We start from the raw sequence: 27,178 nt of genomic DNA, 5'->3' as shown, positions 1-27,178 counted from the left end.
ACTGAATTGTACACTTCAAATTGGCTAAAATGGTAAATTTTTAAAGGATTTTTTGATGTGGACCATTTTTATTTTTAAAGTTTTATTTTCAGCTGTGTGGAGTCTTAGTTTCAGCGCCCAGGCTCCTTGTTGTGGCTCAGCAGTTGTGGAATCCAGGCTTAGTTTCCCCGACGCATGTGGGGATCTTGGTTCCTGACCAGAGATGGAACCTGCACTTTCCTGAACTGGAAGGTAGAAAATCCACCAGAATTGTCTTTATTTAGAAATAGGGCAGACTCGAAGCTTAAATACCTTTATTACTTTTTAAAAATTATTTGGACATTGATAGCTCTGCAAAATACTTCTCCCATCCCAAACCCTCACACCCTTTCCACATATCCTCCCCAGCAAAACAAAATACTCATCCTTTTGCCCATTCAAATCTAATTTTTAAAAACATGTAAGATTCAAAATCAAATATTACTTTTCTTTCCCAGAACTCGTTAGTAATTTTAAACCACAATGCACATACTCAATGGCATTTTTTAAAAATTAGCTTATCTGACTATTTTATGAGGAAAAACAAAATCATTTCAAGGCCTTAGAATATAAATTCCCTGTTTCTGAAAGCAAAAGACATTGAAAAGCCCCTCTGCCCCCTGGAGTCTGCTGTGCACGTCACCCACAGAACCAGCGCTGCACGGGAGGTGCCGCTCAGTCCGACCGTCCACAGGTGAGACACGTGGAGCTGGAGAGGGTGACGGGTGGGAGGGATGGCTCTGGGCAGAGGTGGGCTGGACGTGCGGAGCAGAGCAGAGGAACAGGAGCTGGATCCTGAGTGGGGAGGGGAGGCGGCGGGGAGCCTGCACCCACACTGGTTTCTCTGTGATGAACAAGTGTCCACCAGAAGCATTGCACGTAAAACCAGAGGTGCGTGGATTACTGAGGAGGCTCGGGAAAGAGTGACCACAGCTGGGGTGACAGTCCAAGCTCCCCCGGGAACTAAGGATGGAGGGTCTGGGGGTTCCTCGGGGGATATGGAAACCCTTGCTTCTGCAACCCTGACAGTCGGGATTTTACGAGAACCAACCTTCATCACAGGTGTGTCCCAAAGAGCTGGCAGACGTACCACATCTTCATCCCCAAACACCACTGCATTTGACCCCTGGCTCAGCAAGGAAGTCAGCCCACAGCAGAGCCCGGCCCACTCAGGCCGCCGAACAGCAGCAACATGCCGACACCGTCGAGCCCACCGGCTGCCCACTCACAGCCACACACACGGCCCCGACCAGCTACGGGAGGCGGGGAGGGGGGCGCCTCCCCCTCAGGGGTACCTGAACCCTTCAATGAGCTGGCAAAATGAAGGCGCTGGTTACTCGCTGAGAACTTGGGGGCAGGTAAAGGGAGCCTGCGCCACCCGGCCCCCATGCTGCCAGCCGGCTCTAAAATCAAGATGTTTCTGACTCATCTCTAGAGACGGACGGTGAGCCATCCTTCTGCTGCAGCCACCTTCCCAACACTTCTCCTTAAGGCTTCTGACATGCAATCTCAGCAACATACAGCACGTACTTTGATAAAGGTTTCTGAGACTAAGAGACCTGCCTCCTGCTCACCTAGACCGGAGGGCTTGGTGCCTTCTTCCTCCGCCCTGGACCTGTCCCTCGCACCACTTCTGCTCCTGTGGGTTATGACAACACTACCTCTCAGTTAAAGCTTTCCCTCCCGGGGTTTCAAGTCAGTCTATAGATCACCAGAAGTCACCAACCCTGCCCCCAGGCCTTGCCGCATATGGGGGCTGTAGCGGATGCCACATGAAGCTCTCTAAACATTTAAACAAAACAAAACAGCCGCGCACGCCTGTGCACGCACACACACATACTTTGGCACGTGAGTCTCGGGTTACTTGAGGGTGTTCAAGCTCAGCCTCTCCTGTGCCCCGACACGGCTGAGCTGTGGGTCTAGGGCTGCAGCGGCCCCTTCTGCCTGATGGGAGAGGTTGCCGGGAAGCGCTGCTGTTCTGAGTAGAGAAAGGAGGAGGAACAAGTGCTAAACTGGCCCCCAGAATGGTCCTCACGTTTAGCACTAGAATGGATGCAATGCTGCAGAACGTCTCACCAGGTGACCAGTTTCAAACTGCTGGCTGATTAAATATACATTTACATATAGATATAAAAATTACTAAGTCAACATTTGCTGTTTTCAATGTGAAAACGATAAAATGTAATCTGAATAATTGTGCATTTGCCATAGGGTCCTTGCTAAAGGAACCATAAAAATAATTTTGTAATAAAAAAACTTTTCTTTTTTTTAAAGTTTAGTATTGCCCTCAAGTTCAAAAGTTTGGAGCAAACATGCTGAGTGAGCAGGACTGGAGTCTGTTCCTGCCAGGGACCCGGAAGCCTCAAACCCTGTGGTCCCAACGGCAGGCCCAGGGGACCCACTGGCCACAGGCTAGCTTGGCTCGATCGCTCTCGCTGACCACTTGGCCTGCACCCCGCACGGAACTCCAGGGGCACGTGGGAGCTGGGCTCTGCCTTCTCTTGACTTACCAGACTAAGCAGCCGGGGGCGGGGGGCCTGGGTGGGGACCACTGAGCACCGAGGCCCAGGGGGGCTGGGGTTGACCTACGCAGCTGGAGGCAGGAGTGGAGCAAGGGCTGTGCATCTCAGGGATACAGAAGTTAGCTGTGCAGGAAGGAAAAGTGCATTGACGGCGGCCTAGAAACAGCTCACGACCAAACCTCACAAGGAGTGAGGAGGAGCCGAGGTCGCCCTCCACCTGCCCTGCGGGCCGGCCGCTCCTCAGATGCTGCGGGCTGACATTCATGCTTTCGAAGCGAATCTGCTCGTGAAGAAACAGGAACACACGTTCTCCCGATTCTGGCAGGTACACGGTTTTCCCGGCAAAGTTCTTTTTTGCCAAGTTCAGTTTGTTTGGTATTGTTCCGAACCGCTGTCACCGGAATTCGTAGATGGGGGCGCTGTGTTCTGGAACGTGAGTGAGATTTAGGGACTGATACCTGCGGGAGGAGAGGCGGAGGCGTTAGAGCATCCTAAAAACCACAGAGTGTGGAACCCACCCCGCGGGTGCCAGCAGACCTCATGCCCAGATGAAATGCAAGCTCATCTCAGCTTCCTCAGGGGAACTGAACCAGCAACAGCCTATCTCAGGCAAGGAGAGGCTGGTCCTCTGGAGGAGGATGCAGACCAGGCCCTCTGCCTGCTCCACCACCCTGCTTCCCTCTGAAGTCGTGTGACCCTCAGAGCTCCCAGGAGACCCAGGCATGTCCTGATCTACCCGGAATCTGGAGGGCTTGGAATGATGACATCACAGCCACACCCCCAACCTCAGCAACTCCATCTTCCTCCTCCCCGGACATGGCTGTGAGACTCCAGAGCATCAGGGGCTCTGCGGGGAGTACAACCCCGTAACGGGTGCTCTCAGGAGCCAAACAGGGGAAGGAGAATCAGGCAGGGACAGCCCCCACTTGGGGACACCCCGCATGGATGGTGTGGTTGTCAGCTCCCTCACTTGTCCACAGAGGAGTGAGGTGCAGCACAGGAAAAGTGGCTCATCTCTCCCCCAAACACCTCAAGGAAGAACGTCGTGTTAGCCATCAGAACAGAGCCCTCCTCTCCTGGCAGGCTAGCCAGCATCACAAAGACATCTGAGTGCTGGGGGCATGTGGGGACACAGGAGAAGCAGAACCATGTGTATCCCTGGCAGGAGCGGGAAGCTGCAAATGCCGTGGAATCCGGTTCCCTAAGAAGTGACCGCAGACTCACCCATGACCCAGCAACCTGCCCCAGCCGCGTGCCCCGAGGAACTGAAAGCAGGACCCAGACAGGCTTGGGCACACCCACGTCCACAGCAGTCAGAAGTGGGGTTGAGCCACAGGTGCATCCACCAATGAACAGATGAAGATAACGTGGCCCATCCACGTGACAGGAAATCACTCAACAATAAAGACGAAGGACTGATATGTACTCAACAGGCAGTACAAGTTCTTCAAAACACAATGACTAGACCAAGAGGGTAGACAGTGCATGAGCCCACATTCGTAAAGCACTCAGAACAGGCAAACCTATACTCAGAGCAGATTAGTGGTGCCTGCAGCTGGTGGGGGCGCGGAGCTGGGTGACAGTTCCTAGGGCTCCTAGGCTTCCTCTCTGCTAATGGAAACATTCTGAAATCAAGTGACAAAACCGTGCTGACATGAAGGCCCCCTGGACTCTACACTTTTAATGAGGGAATTAGACGGCACATGAGCTGCTTCTCAATAAAGCTGGTGATTTTAAAAGAAGACGAAAAGTTTTAAAAACTCATTTGAAAACTGAACAGGTGTTGAAATCCCAACAATGTCTGTTCTCAGAGAAGCCAGGGTAGCACGGAGCCCCTGGGCCCTTGGCCACTGCTGGTCAGCCCTGGGCAGCATCCTTCATGAACCTTCAAAGTATACAAGAGTTGACAGGAAAGAGCGAGCTTCAACATGCAAAAGAAATCAGGTATTTGAGGACACAGCCACCCTTCAGGTGGACAGGGCACCTACAGAAGCTCAAAAAGCCATGAGACGCCCCACAACAGCAGCAAAGGCCACACCTGGGAGCACGTGGCCGCCACCTTGGCAGAAGGCAGGCCCATTAGGCCCATGGGCCCTGGTTACCAACAGACTTCGAGCAGGAAGGTGAGCACAAAATCAGAAAGGCCGCTGACAGCAGAGTTCACATGGGATCTCACACTCTTAACTACTGAGTCTGGGAGGAATGAAGACAGGACCCCTAAGACTGAGATAAACGTAGCTGAAAATAGGGCTGCTTGAAAGCATTCAGCAGTGAACCCCTGTACCCAGAACTTCACCTTTGCACCCATTTATGCCGCTCTGGGGAGGCAAAGGAGTCCCAGTGTGAGCACTTCAGGAAGTGTGGCCAAGCTCTCAGTCCTTACCACTCTGAGCTCCTGTGGTAGTAGTAGCCCTCTATGGAGGCCGCTGACTTCTGGAAGCAGATGTAGTAGAAGCCGGCAAAGGAAGCACCACTGATGTCCTTGATCGTGTGGTCTGGGACCAGGAACTGCTCCTGCATGTGCACAGAGGGTCAGTCTCGCGGCTCCGGCCCCCAGGCCTCCCTGCCCCTTGCAGCTGGCTCTCAGGCTCACTAGGCGACCGTGAACTGCGTGCCACCTGTGTGTTCTAGACCAAGCATGGCCCCCACATCTCAGGGGTGCTAGGGTCAGAGCCAGGAGCAGGCTCCGGGGTGGGACTCATGTCTGGGCCGAGCCCCGGCCCCGGTTCTCAGCACAGAGCCTGGGAAAGAGGATGCTACAGGCTTACATCTGTAGAAACACTGGCGAGATTTCACAATAAACAGCTTTTTCCCACAGGCTGCGGGCCTGGGGTTGGAGGTGGGTGGAGGCTCACAAACTCACCTCCTGAGCTTGGTACCCGCGACTCTAGCTCAGGAAGAACCAGAGAGAGCCCACCCGACAGACTCCTCAGGGGCGGAAGGGAAACCCACCCCCTCCCGAGCTGGAGGGACCAAGGGCACTGTGATGGCCCGCAGCCCGGGCGAGGAGAGGGTGGCTGGGCAGGCCACTTCACTTAGGGGCTGAGAAGAGGGGTCTCCCAAGTCCACGGGACCCTCAGGATGACCCAGCCTGCAGGATAGAAGGTGAAGCCAGAGGGAGGGGTGGTCACAGAGCAGGGGGAGGGGTCACAGAGCAGGGGGAGGGATCACAGAGCAGGGGGAGGGATCACAGAGCAGGGGAGGGGTCACAGAGTGGGGGGAGGGATCACGGGTGGGGGGGGGAATCACGGGGGAGCAGGGATCACAGAGCAGGGGGAGGGGTCACAGAGCAGGGGGAGGGGGTCACAGAGCAAGGGGAGGCATCACTGGGGGGCATCACAGAGTGGGGGGAGGGGGTCACAGAGCAGGGGGAGGGGGTCACAGAGCAGGGGGAGGGATCACAGAACAGGGGGAGGGGATCACAGAGCAGGGGGAGGGGTCACAGAGCAGGGGGAGGGGTCACAGAACAGGGGGAGGGATCATGGTGGGGGGGAATCACAGAGCAGGGGGGGGTCACAGCAGGGGGAGGGGTCACAGAACAGGGGTAGGGATCACAGAGCAGGGGGAGGGATCACAGAACAGGGAGAGGGATCATGGTGGGGGGGAAATCACAGAGCAGGGGGAGGGGGTCACAGAGCGGGGGGAGGGGTCATAGAGCAGGGGGAGGGATCACAGGGGGGGGAGGGGGTCACAGAGCAGGGGAAGGGTTCACCGGGAGGGGAATCACAGAGCGGGGGGGAGGGGTCACAGAGCAGGGGGAGGGGTCACAGAGCGGGGGGAGGGGTCATAGAGCAGGGGAGGGGTCACAGAGCAGGGGGAGGGGTCACAGAGCAGGGGGAGGGGTCACAGAGCAGGGGGAGGGGGTCACAGAGCAGGGGGAGGGATCACAGAGCAGAGGGAGGGATCATGGGGAGGGATCATGGGGAGGGGGTCACAGAGGGGGGGAGTGTCACAGAGCAGGGGGAGGGGTCACAGAGAGGGGGGGAGGGGTCACACCAGACAGGGTGAGGCCGGGGCCCCCTTACCTTCCACCTCATGAAGACATAGTCCCCACTCTTCAGCTCTTCATAATCAAAGTCGTCTGAGTTAAACGATTTTGCATACTGATAAAAAGCCAGAAACTTGCCCTGAAAGCCAAAAGCAGAGCACAGGATGAGGGCTGGGCGGGGCCGCGGGCCCGGGGGCGGGGCCGAGGCACTCACCCAGTGCTTCCGGTCCACGTCCTCGTCAGCGTCCCATTTGCGGGTTAAGAAAGGGTGCTTCCTGCTGATTATCTCTCCTTCGAAGAAGGTCGTGAGGGTCGGGTACTCCTGTGGCAAAAACGCAAATATCAAACAAGATGTCCAACAGGTGTTCTAACTTTTCACAAAGAAACGAACCAACTTCGTTTTAATTTCTCCCCAGAACTTGGAAAAGAGGACCACACTGATGGGCGACCACCCAGACCAGAACCAGGTGCGGCAGCACCCACGGCCGAGGAGGGGGCCTGACTTGAGGGGCCCGGAGTGGCGGTGGGGTGTCGCCTGGATTCTGGGGACTTTGCCAGAAGCAGAGAACCCTTCTTTGGCACGCTTGTGATGTGTTGATGGCTCAGAAAAGAACTTGGACAAGTTACTTCTGAATACTGTAGCATACAGAGCAGATGGTAACTTGGTAGGTTTTACTTTCCAAATAAAACACCCAGAGAGACTATGAAATCACAGCCCCGTCTTCATGCCTCAGCCTGGTCATCGCTTCTCAGACTGGCTCAGTCTGTCCCGGGAGTGGCAGCTCTTCAGGTTCGAGGGGCAGGGAAGGGGCTGGAGAATACCCTGATGTGTGAGGCACTTGTATAATTCTATCACGTGAGCTAAGACAGCTTACATGATGGGAAACACTGATGACCATGTCTGCCCTGGGAAACCATAACCACCAGAAAAGCAACTGAGTGGTCATCCTGACTGGGTGCCTGAAATGTTAATACTCTCAATAACCCTGCTGTTTGTCCCTCTGCTCATACAAAGGCACAGAAGACTAAGAAAAAGTTAATGGAAGAACAAGTAACCACTGTAAAAAGTTTACCATCTCTCCCACCCACCCACCAGGCAACCCCTCAATGTCACCAGGCAGCCCCTTAGCGCTGCCCACCAGCCTGGGTCATTCCCAGGGGGTGCGGTGACGACCCCGACTTGGCAGAGCACAGGTCACCATCCTGATGTCCTGGGAACACGGAAGACCTGCTCTCTTCCTCATACCCATTGGCCCCTCTCGCTCAGCATTAAACATCTACCTGTTTAAATCCATTCCCAAGGCTTTGCCATTTCTCCCGGCTTGCCTGCCAGGTGGCTGGGCGCCCCTACCAGGTACCGCAGCCTCACTGGCCTGAGGCTTCCAGGAAGGCCACGACCACTTTACTGCACACGCCGAGGTAGCCTGCCCTCGTAGCAGTGAACTTGAAATACTACAGATCTGCCATCCCCCTAAAACTGAAACCTTCACCCCAATGCTGGTGCTGCGTTCCTCAAACACATACTGACACAGACAGAGCAGAAAAATTAAAGAGGACAAAACTGCCTAAGTGGAAACCTGATTTTTAAAGGTAGAAACCAAATTACAGCAATCCACTTGAGAAAGGCCTGCTAAGGGAAAAAATGCTTTGTAAGCTGGCAGCAGACTTGAGACGTTAAATTAACGGCTATACAGTATACTGACTTCCTGAGTTTTGAATCTTTGTATTTTATCAAGATGTCCACAAAGAGAGAGAAAGAAGAATGATCAAGTGGTCCTACTATGTAATAAAGAACAAGCTTATGTTCAAGTCACGAGTTTTCCTAAACAAGTGATTCTGCACTGACCTGTCTCTAAAATGTTCCAGGCAGTCTACCAGGGTGACCACTAGGTACACACAAACTCTGAGAATTAAATAAAATAAATATCTAATGAATGAAGGAAGGAAGGAACAGAAGGAACCCAAAAGATAAAAGCCCTGGCAGGGCAAGGACATTCAAGCTCTGACTACAGCCAGGAGGAAGGGGGTCACAAAGGGAGGGCAGGCATGGCTAGCATCTCCAGGTGTGGGCCCACTGCACTGGGAGCCCCTCCCCTCACTGGCTCCAGGCTCACCTGCCTGGAGGTGAGTCCAGCTTTCCATGAAGACCCACCTTCTGGAAGATCAACGTTTGATTGACCAGTAAGGAGTCTGTGGGTCTGGTGGCGTGATCACCTGTGTTCCAAGTAAACCCAGCACAGCCTCAGGAGTGCCCAGCACTGTCTGGGGAGCGTGTGGTGGTTCTGACACTCCCCAGATGGGCTCCCAGACACCTACATTGGGCTCCCCAAAGACGCCCCTCTCCCTGTGGGTGGCTGACTGGGACTAGAAAGAGAGTATCACTTGACCCAGTCTTCACAATTCTGGGATTCAGTTTCCACAAGGCAAACAAACTTCCCAAACTGTATGTTTGTGACTCAAGGCAGGTAGGAGGCCAGTCATTTCCAATCATAAAGTTAGTTTTCCCTATTTCCATACACATGAGGAAGACCATGACTGATCAGTCACATTAAAATAAGTCAGATATCTGCTATTTCCACAACTATAAATGGAAAAGCAAACAAAAACAGTTGTTTGCTTTTTTTTGCCACACCACGTGGCACATGGGATCTAAGTTCCCTGATCAGGGTCAGAACCCAAGCCCCAGCAGTGGAAGCGTGGTGTCCTAACTACTGGACTGCCAGAGAAGTCTCAGGTTGTACATCTTAAATGGGTGAATTCTGTACTATGGGAACTATATTTCAGTTAAAAAGAGTTTTAAAAAAGGTGAATTCAAAGACTTGGAAGACTCGGGCAGGATGACAGACCCTCAGGAAGCACAGCCCCCTCTGACGAAGGTGGCTTTGGTGGAGAAGAGCTGGCAGCAACTTGCCCCCCCCGCCTTGGGAACATGGCTGTTGGGTGGCTTGGGACACTACCCTGCATTCGGGCCACCTGCCCCCATGGGGCCATCCGCAGCCTTTCCGTCTGTGCGGTTTTAGTCCTGCCCACCATCTGTGTGCAGCTCGCTGTGACCATTTGGAATCAGGTCCCCATTCCACACTACAGACTCTGCTGGTTTCCTTATGAAGTTCAACATTTTTGTTCTGCACTCAACACACACGTATGGCCGCCTGCGAGTTGAGCGTGTTTTGTTGCTGGGTCTTCCATAGTACAGACCCAGGTGAGAGTCCTTCCTCGTGCTGTCATTTGCTGCCTCGACTTGACGTGACATGTTTCCAGAGGTCTGTCTCAACAACCGAATTCTCAGGAGACTCTCAAGACAGCTGACAGGAAAGTGGGAGAACCAAGGGGACAGGGAGACAGAAAGCAGTGCTTCCCAACTGCGGGGGGGCCCAGTCTGGGGGTCAGCAGCTCCCAGAGCTGCCCGCTCACTGATGCCGCGTTCCCTTGGGACCTGAAGCGGGCACCTGGAGCCCTCACCTCACAGGTAAGCCAGCTGACACAAACAGGTGAAGGTTGTGGGGCAGGAGGAGGCGAGGGCGTCCGCCAGCCCCTCACTATGAGCAGCGTGGCCAGGTCCTCCTGCTCGCCAGTGGGAACACAGAGGGTGCTCTCTCTCGCCTGTAACATTCCTGAGTTCTGAAGGTTGAAAAGCTGGCCTTGAGGAAGGGAGTAGCTCCTTCTGCCGGAGGAATCTCCAGGACCACGGTCTCGTAGGGGTGCTGCTCATTCCAGAAACTGAAACTGACCACGATGGCAGCAGCGATGCTCTGATTATATTTTTGTTTTCCTCAAAATGGATTAAAGTAAAATCAGTAGTGTTGGTCACATGGTGACCTGTTTGTAAACTTTAACGTCTGTGAATGCACACGTCCACACTGCCTGCTCCTGCAGACAGTTACAATAACTGCACTCGAGATATGGGGCTCCTGAGTCAGGCCTGCGGAGTCGAGCTCACTGGCCCTTCACACCGAGGGTCCCAGCGTTTTGTCCCCACCAGGCCCCCGCCTGTGGGAAGAGCACTTACCTCAGTAAGGCCTTTGATCTTCAGATACCCACAAAGGTAAGAGTTCCCCGTGTCCACGTGCTGAAAAGACAGGACACACAGCCTTGTTACAAACGCAGGGTCCACCGGGGACAGTGGAAGCACGTCTGGCACGCAGAGGCCCCTTGGAGGCCGGGGAGTGAGGGAGCCTGGAGGCTGGTACAACTGGGTCTCCCCAGTCCTGCAGCAAGCTGAGTGTTTAATGCTGAGTGAGGCCTCATGTTAAGAAACTAGGGGGACTCCCCTGGTGGTCCAGTGACCAAGGCGCCACACTCCCCATGCAGGGGGCCCAGGTTCAATCCCTCGTCGGGAAACTAGATCTCACATGCTGCAACTAAAGATCTGCATGCCAGCAAAGAAGACCAGGTATAGCCACATAAATAGATACATATTAAAAAAAGAAAAAAACTAGGAACGTTTGTTGCATTCCTCAGATCTGAGGACCGGATAACTTCCAATGCACTATGAGTCAAACACCAAAGTGGTGCTTCAAAGTTGCAGTGAGCCTGGCCAGCCCCACGAGGTCAGCAGCAAAGCACTTGGCTTCACAAAGCTGGAGTGGCCCCATCGTCTGGTGCAACGGACAAAGGTCCGCACCTGAAAACCACGGCAGCCCTGCAAACGTCCTCAACCTGCTGACGTGGGCGTCTGACGAAATGGAGCAGCCAACCTCAACTTACAGGAGTCAGCAAGGGAGCTGTGTTCAAAGACTCACGGCTTGACCCCGAAGCTGTTTCAAGCGTGCGATTCTCACCAAATTCAATACAGTTTGGGTTTTACAGCTGCCGGAAAGGGTATCAGGTGGCAAGGATACTTGCTAATAAGATTAAAAGCTCAACTAAATTGGTTAACATTTTGCATGGATTATCACATGCTTGAGAATCAGAATTTCAGTTTGGCCTCCATCCAACCATGTGTCTCTCCCTCTCTACCCTAACTGATCTTTTTGAACCAAGAGAGGGTCGACCTAGCAATCAGCCAGCATCTCAGTGAGAGATAACAAGGTAAAGTCTCTGCAAGAAGATGCTCTAAGCACAGCTGTGTCCAACAGCTGCTCTTCCTAATATTCCTCCTACAGTGACCCGGCCCTCACTTCACTCTTGGCTTCATGGATGGCAGAGGAGAAAGAGAGTAGTCACAATAACACTTAAAAAAAAAAGAAACGCCAGGTCAGAACCTTACAAAGATTTGAGGAACTCTTTAAATTGGAATTTTAGTGGAAATGAAAGCACTCCAGAAGTACATGAAGAGAGGCCCATCATTAGTCATCAGAGAAGTTCAATCAGAACCACAAGAGATGCCACCTCACCCCCACTGGGATGGCTACAATCAAAAAGAGGGACCGTGACAAGTGTGACAGGGACGTGGAGAAACTGGAGCCTCTGACACTGCTGGCTGAGATGGAAAATGGTGCAGCCACATTGGAAATCAGCCTGGCAGCTCCTTAAATGTTAAACAATCACCATACAACCCAGTATTCCACTGGTAGGGAGACACCCAGGAGAAATGCGGACAATGTCCACATAACAACTTGCACATGAATGCGCAGTGGCATGTTCATGACAGCCCCAGAGGGGAAACACCCACAAACACCCATCTATGTATCAACAGAGGAACAGAATGCTGCAGAGTCACTAGGACTATGACACAACAATACAAAGGGAGGGAGCACTGGCACCTGCTGTGATGTGGATGAACCTCAAAATACTGTGCTCAGTGGGACAAGCTAGACACAAAAAGTTACTGTATGATTCCCTTTACGCGAAAAGTCCACAATAAGCAAATCTTAGGGAAAGAAAAATTAGGGGCTGCCTAGGGCTGGAGTCCTTGGACTGCATGGAGATCAAATAAGTCACTCCTAAAGGAAATCAACCCTGACTATTCATTGGAAGGACTGATGCTGAAGTTGAAGCTCCAATACTTTGGCCACCTGATGCGAAGAGCCGACTCGTTGGAAAAGACCCCGATGCTGTGAAAGATTGAGGGCAGGAGGAGAAAGGGGCGGCAGAGGATGAGATGGTTAGATAACATCACTGACTCAACGGACATGAGTTTGAGCAACCTCCGAAAGATCGTGAAGGACAGAGGAGCCTGGCGTGCTGCAGTCCATGAGGTCACAGAGAGCCGAATATGACTTAGCAACTGAATAACAACAGAAGTGTTGGAGGGGTGTGGCAGTTAAGGATTCTTTCTGGGGATAATGAAGATGTTCTAAAATTAGACTACAGTGGCAGTCACACAGCTTTGGAACCACACTAAAAACTACTGAATTGTATACCTTACATGTGTGACTTGTGTGACAGGTGAATCATACCTCAATAAAGCCCCTATGAAAAACAGAAAGAAAGCAGGAAAGAGATGGAGTTACAAAAGTCAGAAGTTTCTAAGACGACAGAGCCCAAGAACCCAGTTGTGGCTGAAAAACCAGCTGATGGGGCAACTCACAGGGCAGACTATCTCCACGACAGTAAGACGCTCACCCATCCAGGTGCAGGGCGGTGTTCCTGGGTGTGATCACCACCCCCGCCAGCAGATGGCTGACTCCAAGTGGCCTCCAGCCACTGGCCAGGTCACTCTGGCCACCCTGGGACCTGCCAGTTGTGCACCAACTCAATCCCTACTCCCACTGGTTCACAAGGGAATTGGCACCAGCAGGAATTCAGAAACACACTGAGGACAGAGAGGGGTACTGCCGCAGGAACCAAGACTTGTCTGTGACACCAGGCTGCCCCGCCACTGGTTCCCAACCCCATTAGACACCATCAAACTCAACAAGGGGCCCAACTCAAGATCATCCCAAACATGACCCACACCAGGCATCTCACTTCTAGAATTTTATGATAAGCTGCAAAATGTAAAAGAGTCTGTATCTTCCTACTCAAATTCTCACATTTGGAGCAGAAGAGAAAGGAGATTGCCACAGTGATCGTCTAGTGGTAAGATCTGAAATAACTCAGCCGTGACCCTTTTCTTTTCCTGGCCTTGTCTCACAGTTCACAGGATCTCAGTTCCCCGAGTAAGGGCTGGACCTGGGCCATGGCAGTGAAAGCGCCAAATCCTAACCATGAGACCACCAGGTAATGCCCATCTTTTCAATTATGATAAATATCATAGCTCATATTAGAAATTTCAGTTTGTAGACCAGAGACACAATTAACAGAGATGGAGTTCTCTTGATCTAAAGTAAATGATTTACTCCCACAAAGCAGTAAGATAAAAAAAGGGAGATGAATGATCAGCAGTTGGTGGAGACAAAACATATCCCTGTTGTCTTTAAGGTCGGAGAAAGAGAGGCTGAGAAGAGAGGCTGTTTGAGATTTAAAATCAGTAAAGAGCAAAGGGCAGAAGAAAAATTCTGTCCTCACACAGGACCTACATTTTACATCTACATCTTACATTCTGTTCTCACACAGAATATCGAAGCTTCTGGAAGACCTTTGAGGGGACAATGTTTGGAGGGGTTTTTGGGCACAGCTTAGGAGGTGAGGTATCAGACTGAAGACAAAGGGGCAAAGGGAGGAGGAAGTGGGTCCTGCTGCAGGTCTGGGCAGCTAGACAGGAGGAACAGTTTTCCAGCAAGGCAGAGAAGAAAGAGGATTAATCACTGCCGATCTCCTTGGGCTGGGAGGAAATGTCAAGTGTGCTCCCATCCTCATGACAGGAGTGAAGTGCAGGAAGGGGCCGGGACAGGTAAAGCTAAAGTTCCAAAGCCATTAGGAGCTGGCAGCAGGTTCTCAGAAATCCAGGTCAAATGGGGGAAGGTGGGAGGACACGGGGAGGAAATACCATATGAGAAATAAAAGTGGATGAGTTACATTTCCCAGTACGAGTATCAGAGACTAAGGAGGAAGTCCTCACATGTGGATCAAAGTTAAAAATACAGTAAGAGGGTCCCCTAGAGCCAGGAAGGAGGAGAACAGGGTGATGGGAAGGTCTGAGCAGACAGATGGGGAGAACAGGAGTGGACTGGAAGTGGCTAGAGGGTGGGGAGTACGGAGTGTCAGGAGGCTGGGCCAGGAAGAGACTATGGGTTGGGGGGCTAGGAGACCAGCTTATAACAGATTGTGAGGAGCCCACCTAGGATGTGAGAGCCCAGGCTAGGGAGTGGGGGAGGAGTCGGGGTGGGATGGGGGCCCTCAGGTCCCCGGGCTGATGGAGGGAGAGGGCGGATGAAGCTCTGCCGAGAAGGAAACCCCAGGAGGAGGAGGCGGGCCCCACGGCCTGGGCTTCATGGGACCGAGGAAAACGTGGGAGGCAGCAGGCACGTCTCGAGCCTGGGAGCGTCCAGAGTCAGAGGGAATCCCTGGAGAATTTCCCGGACGGGGTCCGAGACGGACTGGAAGAAGGACTGTTGCTGGGGCAACAGGCCACGGGGAGGCAGGGCCGGATCAAAGGCGGCCGGTCCCCAGCTCGGGCCCGCAGGGTTGGGGTGCGCCGGAGGGCCCCCGGCAGGCCCGGGCAGCAGGCCCGTCCGTGGCCGCGGGCCCGAGGGGGCGGCGGCGCGGCCCGAACCGTGGGCGTCTCGAGAGGCCGGGCCGCCGGCTCACCTGCAGCACTACCTCCACGTCGTACGAGTTCCCCTTGCTCTTCTGGTGGCCGCGGAACTTGGAGCCGCTGTAGAGCAGGCTGGTGGCCACGCCGGGCTGCTGCGTGTTGATAGGTGGCGGCGGGATGAGCGAGGCGGCGGAGGCGGCCGAGGCACCGGCCGGCGGGGGACACTCGGTGCGGACCGGCATCGCGGGGTCCCCCGGAGCCAGGGCTGGGGGAGGGAGAGGAACCGCCGCCGCCGCCGCGCGGAAGCCGAGGAGGGCAGACGGAGGGGAGGCCGGCGCGCGCGTAGGGCGGGAGGGGTCCACCCGCCGGCCACAAGCGGACCGAGCGCTCCGGCCACCACCGGGACCCCGGGACCTGCGAGCAGGGCCTCCGGGTCCTGAGCGAACCCCCTCCCCGCCTGCTCTCGCACACACGCCCCTTCCGATTGGCTCGGGCGCGCTGGGGGGCGGGAGCAGGCTGGCTCGGCGCTTCCGCCCATTGGCGGGCGGGGACAGCACGTGGCGGGTGCCGATGCCCTCTGGGACCTGTAGTCTTTTTCCCGAGGAGCGGCGCGGGGGCGGGGTCGGGGCGTTTGTGATGCTGATTGGCTGCGGCGTGCTCTGAGGCGCGCGGCGACGGCGCGCTGCGAGTGTCGTGCGCAACATGGCGGCGCCCAGAGAGGGTGAGGGTACCGGCGACCGGTGAGAAGGTTTGTGGAGTCAGAGGACGCATCGTGTGGTCCCTCCGCTCCGTGTTCCCCGCGCTCTGGTCTCGAGCGGTCGTTCTCTGAGGCCCCCGCGCGATGTGGAGGAGCTGCCTTCGGCTGCGGGACGGGGGGCGTCGCCTCCTGAACCGGCCCCGAGGTGGCCTCACCGCCTCCGAGGGGCTGGGGCCAAAACCCCCTACCCCCATCCGGGCCTACGTGCCCCCGGCAGGTGAGGGAGGCCAGGGAGGAGCAGGCTGAGGGATCGGCCTTGCAGGGTCACACATCGGGAGAGAAGTTCCCCGCGAGGGCAGGGATCGCTTCAGGGCACACGCGCGTCGTTTCCTCTTGGCAGGTGCTATTTTTCTTTCACTGGGGAAGCAGAGGTCATCCTTGTTTTCAGGCTGGGAAATTCGACTTCTGGGTCGGGATTGCGCCAGGGGCGCAAAGCAGACTCTGAGAGGTTTGCGGGGCAAAGGCCAGTCTGCTAGGCTGCTTTCTGTGTCCCGCGACCGGTACTGAAGGGGCCTGAAGCTCGGGATTTAAGTCTTCCATCCCGGCCGCTTGCTCCACAGCTGTCCTGTCCCTGCCTCCTCTGCTTTCCCAGAACACCTTCCAGCTCTTCTAAGGAGTTGACACCCCGTGCCTTCTTCCTGCACTTCCGACTCGGATGAGACTTTATGTAGCGGATCTTTCGTTACTTCTAGGGAGAGATTTTGGGATAAGAGTGGGACTGTAAGTGAGTGAAGACAGTAACGCTTTCCTGCCAGCCAGTTAGTACTGTGCTGAAGGCGAGGGTAAGAAGAAGGTCACTGTGGTGTTGGAGCTGTTCCAGGGAAGCCCGTGTGGCCTCCAGCTCCCTACCAACTGTCCCAGCCGTCAGCTGCATAGAGAAGAAAGGTCTTCAGAGAGCGTGCCTGTCCAGCCGAGAAGTACACCGGTGAAGTCAAAGCTGGGGGTCTCTGCTTACAAGTCTGCACAAGTGGTTTAGCTTCTCAGTGTCTGCCTCGTCTTCAGAGACTGCTTGTGCTGGGTTGAGGGAGATGCTGTAGATAGGGAGGCCAGCCTGCCACCTGTTTTTGTAAATAGTTTTCCTGGAACCCATCCCCCCTCATTCATTGACACACACCTAAGGCTGTTTTCACTATGGTGCAGAGTTGACTGGTTGTGCCAGACACTGGATGGCCTGCAACGCTTAAAACACTTTGGCTTTTTACAGAAAATATTTGCCAACCGTGCTGTGGATGCTAGAGCGGTTTGGGGGAAAAGTAGTCATCTAGCCCGTTTATAGTAATTGCGGTAGTAGATACATTTGCCCTGAAGAATTTATAAACAACTTTACTGAGATGATGCACTTAGAATTCACTCACTTAGAGTGTACAGTTTAATGGTTCCTGTTGGCTCAGATGGTAAAGAATCCCCCTGCCTTGCGGAAGACCTGGGTTCAATCCCTGGATTGGGAAGATCCCCTGGAGGAAGGCATGGCTACCCACTCCAGTATTCTTGCCTGGAGAATCCCCGTGGACAGAGGAGCCTGGTGGATTACAGTCCATGGGGTTGCAGAGTCGAACATACTGAGCGACTAAGCACAGTATACTCAGAGTTCTGCAGCCATCAGTTCTACAACCTTCTTATGACCCCAAAGGACCCCTGTGCACTTTAGCTGCCACATTCTGAGTACCCCCGTGCCCCATTCCTCCATCCCTAGACAACCACTACTTCACTCTCTGTGTCTATAGATTTCCCTATTTTGGACATTTCATATAAATGGAATGCGGTCTTTTTTGACTGGCTTTTCTCCATTTAGCGTATTTTCAAGGTTCGTCCTAAGGTTAGCACGTGTCAGTACTTCATTCTTTTTCATAACTGGTAATATTCAGTTTGGGGACACACCAGGTCTTATTTACCCAGTCATTCATTGATGAACATTTGAGTGGTTTCCATCATTTGACTGTTCTGAATGCCTTTGTAAACACTTGAATACAGGTTTTTGTGTGAGAATGTGTTTTCATTTCTCATAGGAGATACCTAACAGACAGGACGTCCCCAGTGACTCAGTGTTAAAGAATTCACCTGCAAGGCAGGAGACCCGGCTTTGATCTGTGGGTCAGGAAGATCCCCTGGAGAAGGGAATGGCAACCCGCTCCAGTATTCTTGGCTAGAGAATCCCATGGACAAAAGAGCCTGGTGGACTGCAGTCCATAGGGTCACAAAGAGTTGGACACAACTAAAGCAACTTAGTACACACGCATGAGTAGACTTGCTGGATCAACCGGTAGCTAACTAACTTTCTGAGGATTGGCCACCTCACTTTCCAAGGTGGTCGTGCCATTTTACATTTCCCCAGCAGTGTGTGAGAGTCCCAGTTTCTCTGTCCCCTTACCGACATCTGTCCGTCTGACTATAGCCTTCCTAGCTGGTGTGAAGGACTGTGATTTGAATTTCCCTGAGGATGAATGATGTCGAAGAACATCTTTTTAGGTGCATCTTTTTGGACACTTGTGCATTTTCTTTGGAGGAGTGTCCATTCAGATGCTTTGACCATTTCTGAATTGGGTTACTTGTCTGTTTATTATTGAGTTGAGAGGGTTTTTTCTATATACTTGGTCCCCCCAGTTCGCCCAGAGCCGCCCCACGATTGTGGGCAGTCAAAATGTAGCTGTGAGGCGTAAGGCCCGCCGAGTGGCGCTGTTTAGAAAGAGACCACTGTCACGCCGCTCGGAGGAGGCGCGGCCTCCGCTCGCGGTGCATTGTGGGGGTTGCAGTTCTGTCCCGAGTAAAGGCCTTCCCGGAAATTAAGGCTGATGGAAAGAGCATTAGCTGGCCCGGGGAGCCTGGGACAGGACGAGGAGTGTCGGGGGAGGTGACACAGAAAATCGCCTGTTTCTTTATATGGATTGGAGCAACCTCGCAGGAAAAAGGGGCCGCGTGGACATCAATTTCCATTTACGCTCTCTTCACAGGAGCTGCTTGTTAGCGTTCTCTGCCTATACAGCCAGTTTTCTGTGGCCCGGCTTTTAAAATTCAGTGCTTCTCCACATCCGCATTTCTTTGTATCTATATAGTCCTTAAAATTGCCATTTAAAAGGCACCGAGTGTGGTTTTATCATAGAAACAGATATTCTGTAAAGGGAGTGATTTGTGCTCAAAATAAGGGTTCAAGGTGATTAGCCTGTCTCTCCCATCTCCAAGGATAGGGTTTCCATTGCTGTCAGCTCGCCCTCTCATCACTGAACATGTGGGTGCTTCACGGGCTCGTGGTCTCATGACTTGTCTCGTGAGACCCAGGACCTGGGAGGATCCAGGAAGAAAACCTCCATCTTTTGAAATTGGGGAGTGTGGATTCCACCAGTTGAGTTTTCCGGATTCTGTTCTCAGCACCTGTGTGAACCCCCAACGTGACTCCCTACTCCGCCAGCCCTCCTTGAGGTGAGCTGCCAGGCTCCTCCCCAGATCTGGGCCTCTCCAGCCATCCTCTGCCCCGTGACTGCAGGCTTGCCCTGCACACCACCTTTTTAGCTCCGAAACTGCTCTCTGAGGCCCAGCACCTTTCTGTGAGCTGTTCCTTCTCCTGGAAACTCCCCACTCCCACGCCCTGGAAAGCCACCAGTTCAGGTGGGCCTGCCCACTCTCCTGTGGATCTTAGCTGCCATCTGGCTGTGAAGAGGTCTTCCTCTAGCCTAGATGAGACGAGCCTTCCCAGTGCGCATTTGCAGCTTGTCTGGTCCTCTGGCATCCACGGTTGCTTTATTGTTCGGCTGGATTAGTGTCTGTCTTCCCATGAGACAGGATGCACCTCACGAGCAGGGTGGCTTTTGAGTTCTGCGCTGGGAGGGGGCTGGTCCTCAGCAAGTTTGTTCCTCCCCCCAGCAGAGCCCTGAGCCCACTGGCTGGCATCTCTGATCAGGTGCAGAAGTGGCCTGGCCAGAGCAGAGGAGGTGGGCAGAGGATGAACACCCTCTCGAGGGAGACCTTGCTATCCTGGCAGCTTTGTGAAGTTCAGGCTCTGTTGTCCGTCTCTGCCTCTAACCCCCCCGCCCCCGGCTGCCCCTCAGCCCCCAGGTCTCTTGACCTATCTCCAGCCCTTGGCTTGTGTAGAACACTGCTGGCACTTCCTGCTGGTGGGTGGGCCCTTCCCCCAAGCCCCTCCCCCAGAGGTGAGTCAGAGTCTTCAGATCCGACCCACCCCACCCCCCCCAGCCCTCCGCTTCCAGGCGGATCTGGCCTTGGACTTGCTGCCCCGCCAGGCACTGGAAAACATGTTGGATATAGTCTGGACCCTTGACCCAGGTCTCCCAACAGATGTGGGGTCCTCTGGACTCGGTCTTACCTGCTGTCTGAGTGAGACCAGGCTGGCACATAAAGCAGTGGTCAGTGGGAACTTCTATTTTGGGTCAAAGGTATGAGAGAATTACTATTGTGATTTCAGACAAAGGTGGTAAATTTTGCCATCGTAATACTTCATCATGTTGGTGGTCACACCATCTGTAGATTCTAGTGTGTTGTGCCGGGGGGTGGAGGGGTGTTGGAGAAGTCTTGGGGTCAAGCAAGCTGCAGCTTTGTGACACGGCCACTGTCCTTGGGAGCTGGTGGGGCTGCGGCTCCTCCTCCCCTGCTTTACCCGGTAGCTATTGACCATGTGGAGCGAGGAGACTGGGCGCTGCCAGGGAAGTCTGGGTGGTTAGTCAGTGTCAGCAGTGAGGTTATGACGCCTCCACTCCTTTAACTGCCCCTTTTGAAAAATCTTTCCCACAGAAAGGAAAAGGTTCTATCAGAATGTCAACATCTCACAGGGTGAAGGTGAGTGGAATTTTCACTGCCTCTTGTTTATTTCTGTGAATGGGAGGTGAGGGACACTTTTCACCTCCAACTAGCTCCTTAGTGAGCTTGTCCCAGCGCTCTTGTTGGGTATGTTTCTATAAGCCGCTCCCCACGAAGGGACTTGGGGCATCTTGCATCAAATCAAGTAGCTAAATATAGGCGTGATCACTCCACTCTGCCTGTCAACCTGAGAGGTTTCCATTTGATCTTTCAAGGTGGCTTCGAGATCAACCTGGACCACAGGAAGCTGAGGACGCCCCAAGGCAAGCTCTTCACTGTCCCCAGCGAGGCCCTGGCCATTGCCGTGGCTACCGAGTGGGACTCCCAGCAGGACACCATCAAGATGTACACCATGCACCTGGTAACAGGTCACAGCCCACCCCTGTGGCCACCACAGGCTTCTTGGGGCCCTGGGCAGAAGTAGGGGTCCTGTCCTGATTCCAGTAAGGCTCTGGGAGGCCCCCGGCAGACAGCCCACCCCACCCCCCAGCCCAGGGCCTGGCTCCTCCGGGGTCTTGGGACACAAGTCCTTCCCTGACCACTTTTCCACTGCAGCAGCCACACTTTGGTTGGCTCTTGTGTTCTGTGGTGGTCTGGGTCAGGAAGGGACGATGTGTGGAGAGTCCATGTGTCCTGGCATGTGGACCCAGGCCCCAGGCAGGCTTCTCGGCCTCAGGTGAACCAGCCTCCCCTGGACTGTGGGGGAGCAGGGATGACGGCTGCAGACGGAGCCTTAGAGTGACTCTGCAGCCTGCAGTCAACAGGGAGGATCCAGAGAAGCTGTCCTGGCCTGGCAGCTCTGTCCCCTGCCATCTGAGGCTCAGGGAGCCGGGTGGTGAGCGACTTGCCCAGATCCAGCAGTGCGTGAAGGCTCCTGACTCTGGTCTCCCTGGGCCTGGGTGTCCATGACTCTGAGATATCACTGCTGTCACAGTGGTAGCACCTCCTGGAAAATACCACAGGGCCTGGTGGTACAGAGCCTGAGACCTTGGGGGAGTTCATTCCTCCAGGAGCTTGGGCAGGGCCCTCAGGATGCTGATGGGCTTTCTCTCTGCTTTTGATCCAGACCACACTGTGCAACACGTCTCTGGACAACCCCACCCAGCGGGACAAGGACCAGCTCATCCGGGCGGCCGTGAAGTTCCTGGACACCGATACCGTCTGGTAACGGATGTGTGGGTGGCCTTTCCCAGGGCCCCAGCAAGTCTCTTGGGCCTTTTGCTCAGAGTGGTCTCCGTGAGGAGGCAGGGGGCCCTTTGACTCCTCAGCGCTCTACTGCTCTGCAGACCCCGGGAGAGAGGACGTGCCAGCTGCACTCGTGTCGGGACCAACCCTCCTCTCCCGTAGCCCGGCAGCTGTCTCCCAGCCTGGGATGCAGGGGGCTGTTAGCCTCTGTGGCTGTCGCAGGCTGCACGACCCAGGGAGTCACTTCTGACCACTAGCATGTTCTCACAAGCATGGTCATCACGTCTCAGGTGGGATGCAGATGGTCTGTCCTTGGCATCCAGAAGCTGGTCTCCTCCTTGCCTGCGTTTTCGCACCCAGGTTTTTAGGGTGTTGATTGGATGTGGAAGGAACAATTGAGCCCCCCAGATGCTCTGGGGTTACTGCCCAGATGGCACTTGAGGTCTGCTCTGGGGCGAGGGGCAGGGCGGGCCCCTGCAGAGGCCGTGGTGCTGTTGTTGGAATGTCTGTGCCGTCTGTGTTGGGGACAGTTTGGTTACGGGAGGGTGCCCTTCCAGTCCAACACAGGGAGGTGATCTTCTTGAGAGCATCCCAGCTCAGAGAACAGAGCCATGGGAGCCTCTCTCTGCCCTGGGCAGCACTCCCTCCATCCCCCTGCACCCCCACTGCCTCTCTGCCACTTATGCTCACACCAGCCTGGCCTCCCTGTCCTGTTCCCAGCACCCTTGAATTCAGCTGACCCCAGTCTCTTGGTCAGAACAGTGGCCTGGCCTCAGGTGGCGTCAGGCGGGGCCACCAGCAGCCACATCTGTAATTGGGAGGGAGGTGGGCTCACAAGGGGTGCACAGGCGGGTGGGTCTCGCCGCCTCTTGGGAGAGGAGGGGACGGCAGGACGCAGTGATGAGCTGGCACAGAATCCCAGGACCAGGGGTATGAGTCTGAGGACAGTGTAGTGTTACGAGCAGCACTGGGCAGCACTGTGGGCCCCGACTAGTCAATAACCAGGGACGTTTGGGACAGTGGGACTCAAAGTCAAGGGTCCAGGGAACCCTTGGAGGGCTTATGAAGCTGCAGGCTCCTGGTCTCCTCCCTGTGAGGGTGTGGGTTTCCAGCAGGTCCTGGATGAGCCCTGGGCCGCTCTTCGAGAGCCCTGGGCCGTCTTCGAGAGCCCTGCTAATTTAGGGGGAAGGCAGGGCGGAGGGGTGGTGGTAGAGAGGTTTTCTGCTGTTGCCTTTCGTGTTTCTGTATCTGTCACTGGATGAGAGGATTGTACTTTTTTGTTAATGGAGGCACTTTTGCACTCAATTAGCTACAGGGTGGAAGAACCAGAGACGCTGGTGGAGCTGCAGAGGAATGAGTGGGACCCAGTCATCAGCTGGGCCGAGAGGAGGTGAGATGCCCCGCACCCGGCAACTGGGGTCTGGGCCACATTGGACAGCCAGGACCCTGAACTGGTCGACGTTCTGAGTTCAGGGCGCCAGGGGACTCAGACAGTACCGGCCCCCTTGGGGGTAGATGCAACTAAGTGCTTCTGCCCCATCGGCTGTGTGACTCTGGACTGGTGACCTGATTCCTCTGGGCTTCCCTTCCTGTGCGTGGGGCTCGTGACCCCTGCCTCCCTGGGTGTCGTGAGGAGTGCATGGAGGGCTGCACACTGCTGGGCACACAGTGGTGCCCACACTGGCCGCTACATCCTGCTCGTTGTCACAGTTGCTCTGCGGCTGAATCACAGAGCCAGGTGTGCGACCTGGACACACATGGAGGACAGTCTGGGCAGGGCCTTGTGGAAGGACAGTCCAGGGACTGGTGATGCCCAGTGGTTTCCTTCCCAGGAAGACACTTGTGCAGAGTGGACAGACCAGTGATGTGAGCAGGGTTAGGTCAGGTTTATTTCATCCCAGGGTTGTCGGGAAGGGCTCCTAGCCTGGGCTCCCTGACCTTGGTGTTCTGTCAGCTTGCGCACTTGGAGTGGTTTGGACACAGCATTTTTCATCTGTACACATTTCCTGAGCACCCGTGATGTGTCGGCATCCTCTGGTTTTGTAGTAAGAGGCAGAGCCAGTGCACTGAAGGATCAGGTAAAACCTGACCACTGGATGCCATGAGAGCACCCTGAGGATGTGATGCCGTCTCACTGGGGAGTTCAGTGACATGAGACGGGAGCTGGGTGCCTGCAGGTTTTTGCTGTGGTACGAAGTTGTCCGCTTTGGGTGGCACTTAAGATTTCTCACCCATAATATTAATAGATTACAGGAAAATGTGGCCCCTTCCTGTGTTTCAGTTGTACTGTTAGAAACTTCAGGAAGAATGTTTCTAAACCAATGAGAAAGATCAGTGATATATGAAAGAAAATTACAAAAATTGTTTTCATTTCAAAATTATGTTTTTCCTGCATTTTACATAGCTATGATTGTTCTTGAAAATGTTTTGTTTTTGAAGCCAGCTCATGCCCACTGGGACAGTGCCTTGTGTGTGTGATGGAGGCTTATTAATAAACGTGTGAAAAAGTGATTGACTGATACAGGATTGTGGCTTAGTCAGTAAAGGATCTGCCTACAGTGCAAGAGATGCAGGTTCGATCCCTGGGTGGGGAAGATCCCCTGGAGGAGAAGATGGCAACCCACTCCAGTATTCTTGCCTGGAGAATCCCATGGACATGGACAGAGAAATCTGTCAGGGTACAGTCCGTGGGGTTGCAAGAATCAGACACGACTTGGTGACTAAACCATAGGATATATACAAATACCGTTGTAAGGAAAACAATATTTGAAAGAAGCCTTTTATAGTTCGCATGTGAAGACTTCCTTTTGAAAAGCAGGCAGCCCACAGGTCTGATGGACCTTCATGCTAATGAGTTCGAGTTTCAGGAGCTGCCTGTGGCTTCTGCTTCCTGACTTGCCAGCCCTAGCTTCATGCATAGCTGCTCTGTCCTCTGCTCCTAAGGGACAGAAGGTCAGGAGGCCTGACGGCAGTGGCTCCCAGGACCCCCAGTGGGGCCTGTGTGTGCTGGGCAAGCTGGGGCTTTGCTTCCGGGTGGAAGTGGGGCTATGCAGCAGGACAGACTCATGTAGGGCCTCTTCCTTCCAGATACGGTGTGGAGATCGGCTCTTCATCCAGCATCACAGGGCCCAACATCCCCGCCCGGACTCGGGAGGTGCTGGTCAGCCACCTGGCCTCTTACAACATGTGGGCCCTGCAGGGTGCGTGGTGTTTCCTGTGGGCCTGGAGGGTGGGCATGATGGGCATGGTGTACAGAGCCCAGGATCACCAGAGCACTTGGTTGGTGGGGGAGATGCTGTCACCTGGTTCATGGACTGGCAGGCTCACGCCTCCCAGGAGGACGTGGCTGTCTCCTCTTCAGGAGCCTCGTTCCAGTCCCCCTGACCTGGCTCTAGTCATGGGGGTGGAGTACTCGCTCTAATGGGCAGAGCTGGGTCTGGGGCCTACCCAGGCAGGGCCAGAGGAGGGACCCCCGAGGAGAAGAGAGGCTCCTGAGAATGTGGAAGGACTGGCACCCCACCTGGCGGCTCCCTGCACACAGCAGGACCCTGGGGCCAACCTGGCTGTGTCCCCGTAGGGATTGAGTTTGTGGTGACCCAGCTCAAGTCCCTGGTGCTGACCTTGGGCCTGACGGACCTGCACCTGACGGTGGAGCAGGCTGTATTGCTGTCGCGCCTGGAGGAGGAGTACCAGGTGAGGCGGAGCTGGAGCTCCACTGCGGTGGAGGTTCAGGGTGGTCTCCCAAATGCCCTGGGGCCACCTGTGTGCCCACGGAGGCTAAGCCTGTACACAGACAGGCACACTGTGGTCACCGAGGCTGCTGCGAGTCCATGTCTGATGTAGTGGTTCAGAATGAACAAGGCTTGGCTGCTCTGTCGGCATTTTTTAAACTCAGAATCACTGTGTTTTCTGCAGTCCCCTTTTTACTTCTCCAGCTTCAGAAGGTTAATTGCTATTACAAATTGATTCCTAGCATGATGAAAAGCCTTTTGTAATGACAGTTTTCCCCAAGTTGGTCTAGTTATCTGCTTGGGAAAATGCTAGGGGGAGAAGCTGGTTTGTGTCACGAGAGAGCCAGTGACTCTGGTGTCAGAGCTGGCTGGGTGGGGGTGGGGGCAAGCAGCAGGAGCAGGAAACCTGGCTTCTGGTCTGGGCTCTGTCCTTGGCTGCAGGACCCAAGTGGGGCCGTCATTCCTTAAACCTCACTTTCTCCCCGACAAAAACAGTTCTCTGAGTATAAAATGCTTTTCAAATGTTCTGGACATCCGGAATGCAGGCAGATCCCGAGTGTCAGGGTGGGCAGACCAGGCCTCTGTTCTCACCTGCCATTCCCCTGCATGCCTCCTCCCCTCAGCCGTGGGGGGTTATGGCTCTGGCAGTCACCCTGCAGCCGGTCCTGTCCTCTCCTCAGATCCAGAAGTGGGGCAACATCGAGTGGGCCCATGACTACGAGCTGCAGGAGCTGCGGGCACGCACGGCCGCCGGCACCCTCTTCGTGCACCTCTGCTCCGAGAGCACAGCCGTCAAGCACAAGCTGCTGCAGGGCTGACGCCGGCCCTCGGCCTGAGATGGAGATGCTGTGGCCAGTGGAGGCCAGTTTGAGCTGAACCAGGGTGCGGGTACCAGTGATTGGTTATACTGAACATTTCTCTGCCTGGAAGTGAGAGGAGCTGCCACTCATCTTGTTCCTACTGTCATGTCTGGGTCCCAGAGGCCACCCTGCTGACCTGCAGAACACTCATTGCCCAGCAGGACTTCCTTGTCTGGGAGGTCTCGGTGGCCCTCAACCTTTTTTTTCCCCTGGTTTTTGATCAAACTTTTAAAGTGAAACTGTCTGCTTCTGTTTGCTCCTGTTGTTTTAGCAAAGTGATTTACTTTTGAAAGTAGAAAATAATCTTTGTTGTTTCTGGGTTAAACGCCTGGGCAAGGTCACCTGCTGTGCACACATCCTGTTCAGGAAGACACAGAAGAGCCCTGACACAGGGGGGTCCCGGGTGCCTGGGCCCAGGTGAGGGGGCGGGAGGAGTTCGCAAGAATCCGTCACAAAGGCTCCAGAGCCACCTGGCCTTGCTCACCCGCGCCTCTGGGCGCTGCCTCCCCAGCACCGTCGCCACACCCTGACTGTGTGCTTGGAGGAGGTGCTTGTCACCTCCCCACCTCACGGGTAACACCAGCTGTGCTCTCGGCTCCGGAAGGTCCTTCCTTGGGTCCTCACGGCCTCCACCTTGGAAAGCCGGCTGAGCCCCTGGGGAAGGGCCTGCCCTCGACAAGAAGGGACAGCCAAGAGCCTAGGAGCCACTCTAAGCAGTCACCAGCTGCTCAGATGCAGGTACAGAGGATAGAGGAAGCTAACAGAAGTGTTTTATTTCTCTACCTGTGAA

The 27,178-nt window shown here is 54.6% G+C and overlaps 2 protein-coding genes across 2 annotated transcripts; one reads left to right on the top strand and one right to left on the bottom strand.

Annotated features, from left to right (window-relative positions):
* Positions 1-296: 296 nt before the first annotated feature.
* Positions 297-15,753, bottom strand: GID4 (GID complex subunit 4 homolog). The gene is made up of 6 exons (XM_065910905.1): positions 15,103-15,753; positions 10,538-10,597; positions 6,743-6,850; positions 6,566-6,667; positions 4,924-5,054; positions 297-2,998 (listed from the first exon to the last, which is right to left on the bottom strand). The coding sequence occupies exons 1-6, from the start codon at positions 15,751-15,753 to the stop codon at positions 2,935-2,937; spliced, it is 1,116 nt and encodes a 371-aa protein (XP_065766977.1). The 3' UTR covers positions 297-2,934.
* Positions 15,731-26,671, top strand: ATPAF2 (ATP synthase mitochondrial F1 complex assembly factor 2). Its single transcript, XM_065910549.1, has 8 exons — positions 15,731-16,023; positions 20,547-20,591; positions 20,828-20,973; positions 21,679-21,776; positions 23,107-23,187; positions 24,885-24,997; positions 25,375-25,490; positions 26,209-26,671. The coding sequence occupies exons 1-8, from the start codon at positions 15,891-15,893 to the stop codon at positions 26,344-26,346; spliced, it is 870 nt and encodes a 289-aa protein (XP_065766621.1). The 5' UTR covers positions 15,731-15,890; the 3' UTR covers positions 26,347-26,671.
* Positions 26,672-27,178: the final 507 nt, after the last annotated feature.

This window comes from Muntiacus reevesi, chromosome 18 (assembly GCF_963930625.1).
Source record: "Muntiacus reevesi chromosome 18, mMunRee1.1, whole genome shotgun sequence".
In the NCBI taxonomy this organism is placed as follows: Eukaryota; Metazoa; Chordata; class Mammalia; order Artiodactyla; family Cervidae; genus Muntiacus; species Muntiacus reevesi.
Note: the sequence above shows the minus strand (reverse complement) of the source record. Positions and strands in the feature narration are given on the sequence as shown.